The sequence below is a fragment of the Myotis davidii genome, unplaced genomic scaffold (assembly GCF_000327345.1).
Source record: "Myotis davidii unplaced genomic scaffold, ASM32734v1 scaffold93, whole genome shotgun sequence".
Classification (NCBI taxonomy): domain Eukaryota; kingdom Metazoa; phylum Chordata; class Mammalia; order Chiroptera; family Vespertilionidae; genus Myotis; species Myotis davidii.
In genome coordinates this window covers 3,415,764-3,418,653 of record NW_006292095.1, presented here as the reverse complement: position 1 = coordinate 3,418,653, position 2,890 = coordinate 3,415,764, and the positions used below count along the sequence as shown (strand labels likewise).

General features: G+C 40.7%; 1 protein-coding gene across 1 annotated transcript; it reads left to right on the top strand.

Moving 5' to 3' along the window:
* The first annotated feature begins 583 nt into the window (after positions 1–583).
* LOC102755661 (chromosome unknown open reading frame, human C8orf4) lies at positions 584–2,008 on the top strand. Its single transcript, XM_006765553.2, has one exon. It carries the CDS (start codon positions 1,068–1,070, stop codon positions 1,386–1,388), a length of 321 nt encoding a protein of 106 aa, XP_006765616.1. The 5' UTR covers positions 584–1,067; the 3' UTR covers positions 1,389–2,008.
* Positions 2,009–2,890: the final 882 nt, after the last annotated feature.

Here is a 2,890-nt window from a genome sequence, read left to right as displayed (position 1 = left end):
TACACTAGATCTGATTTGACTAGATGAGAGGAAAATGAAAACCAGCCCATATTCTTGGAGTATTAGAACATGGACCAGGCGGAAGGTCCATAAAGAGAAGTTTCTGGGGCCCTTTGAAGTTGAGGAAAGCAGTTGGCTGAATGTAAGTGCTCCATACATCTGTGGGGACACTGGCTGGCTGAATATTGTGGAAGGTGAAAAGAACAAATTCAAATTCTTCCAAAGAAGGTGTCGTTTTATGTCTGGGTGATGCCAAAATACGTATTAAAAAAAAAAGTCAAATCACTTTTTTTGAGTACTGTATACATAAAGCACCTGTTACCTTTCCCACTTGTTTAAAGTAGACATGTTGTTGATATATACACAAATCTAAGGGATATTGTCTATTATTATTAATTTACAGTTTTCTTCAGTGAGTACAGTCTCTGAAAGGTCACAGCTCCAGGCAAGTGTCCTGTCAGCACTTCGTAGTTAAACTCCCATTCTGCAATCGGACCTATTTATTCCAAACGGATGTCTTTAATTGTTAAGCTATCTTTGAGCAGCTTAGGAGTGGCCCTGGATAGAGGTGTCCAAAGGCCACAGATGTTTGGAGTACACTTTCATAACGTCTCTGGAAATTCTTGTGCTAACACTTTCCTGTGTTAGCAGAACTTTTGTTTCGGTTGTTAGGAAAGATTTTGAGAGCCTAAGGCACCCAGGTTTGTGTCTTATCTTTGCACTTTCCTGGTTTCAGCAATTTTTCTCTCTTTTTTTTTTTTAAAGAAGAGCCCACGTCTCTATAATCCTATTGACACAGATGAGGCAAACAAAACAAAACACACCCCCACTTCCACGCCCCAGAGCTTTGGGAACATACTTTCGGAAACATTTTGCACAAGAACGGGATATTGGCAACTCAACTGTTAAACCTGCCTGCGATTATTCTTCCTTGAGATCACTCTGATGTCACCAGTGTAATTTGAGCCTGGAGCTTTTGTTCATGCTTTAAATAGCAGTGCTGGAATGAGTTTGCTACAGACTCTCTGGAGAGCCTGGGCGCTGAGTTCCCGAAGATCCTCCCATCTATGAGAGCAAAGCCAAGCAACCAAGCCGGCACCATGTCCTCCTCGCTGCGAGTCAGCCCGTCCATCCACGGCTACCACTTCGACACAGCCTCACGCAAGAAAGCCGTGGGCAACATCTTTGAAAACATCGACCAAGAATCACTGCAGAGGCTCTTCAGAAACTCTGGGGACAAGAAAGCAGAGGAGAGAGCCAAGATCATCTTGGCCATAGATCAAGATCTGGAGGAGAAAACCCGGGCCCTGATGGCCCTGAAGAAGAGGACGAAAGACAAGCTTTTCCAGTTTCTGAAACTGCGGAAATATTCCATCAAAGTCCACTGAGGACCAGAGAATGGATAAGGACGTTATCCACGAATGGACATTGAAAGACCAAGTGAGTTTGTGAGACGCTAACACGCAGCGCTGTGTTGCTCCTTGCAAGCTTCTCCTCCGCCAGGACTCCGGAGGCTGGAAAGGAACAGAGCAAACTGGTGACAGGACTCCAACCACTTCCACGCCTGTGCTGTGACAGTGGAGAACGAGCTGCCTTCAGCAAGGATTGGAAAACCCTCCTGGCCCGAAAGGACTGATGCTGGTGTCAGGAGAGGTCTGGACAGATGGAAGGGGAGATGAAACTGAAGAAAACAGATGATGGCTGAGGAAGAACTGCAGCCAGGGTCTCTTTGACAGGCCCTAGGACTTAAATTCCACCTGAACTTTTTGTTTGTTTCCTTAAGCAAACTGGGGAAGGGGAAAGAGGAGGGAGGGGCGGGGAGGGAAGGGAGAATAGGGAGAGAGAGCTTCATGCTACAATTGTTTACTGGATTTTTAATTTGAATTCTCGAGATGTTTCCAAGCTTCAATGTGGTCTATTGGTATAGATTTTTAGAGATCAGTAAGTGATTATTTATTTGCCTTTATTACAGTGCCTGAGAAGTACGCCACATGGGTGTAAGTGCAAAGTCAGGGAGCTGCAGTACCTTCAGCAGCTCAGCAAAACCGTACGCCACCTTCTGGTTTATAGAGGTTTTTATGCATTTCAGAGTGGTTGCACAAAAGTTGGAATAATGGGCCCTTCAGAAATTCCAAGTACTGTGAAAAAAAATGTAGATATTTTTTATCTTCTAAATAATGCTAAACTATAATCTAATTAAATGTCTTACAGTTACTGCAGTGAGCATTAGGAAGTGAACATGGTATACTAAATAGTTTATAAAGATGCTATAGTTTCTATAATTTATTATAAATGACAAATGATATGCAACCATAATAAATTATTATAAACTTGACTGCCTTTGGTCTGTGGTGATTGGAATCAAAATACAATATAAGATGGTAAATTATTACTACAATCTTCTAGAAACTATTATCAACTTTTCCAAGGATTTTACTCTTAAGAACTAAAAGGTGTTTTAGGCTAGCTTTACATTAGTTGCCAAACTTTTTCAAACCAAATTCTTACATCAAATATTCAGAAAGTTTCTTGCCCACTTTAAAATATAAGGTACAGACATAGAAATGTATGGATGAACTTATTAATATTGCTGTTTACATCTCCACTGAGAGTGAGTTCTAAAAGGCTTTTCTCTCCCATATTTTTAAAAATTTCTCCTCTGTGGCTACAATAACTCAGTACATTTGTACATTTATTTCTCCCCAAACAGTATATTTTGAGGTTAGAGTCTGAATTATGATGAAGACTCTGTGGGATACCAATGTTTATTTAATATAAACCAATATGGGAATAACATTACAGTCTTTTTTTATTTCCTCATAAAATTATAATAAAATACTTCTAAGAAGACATACATCCATGCCTACTGCACTTTCCTATCAGACAGAAA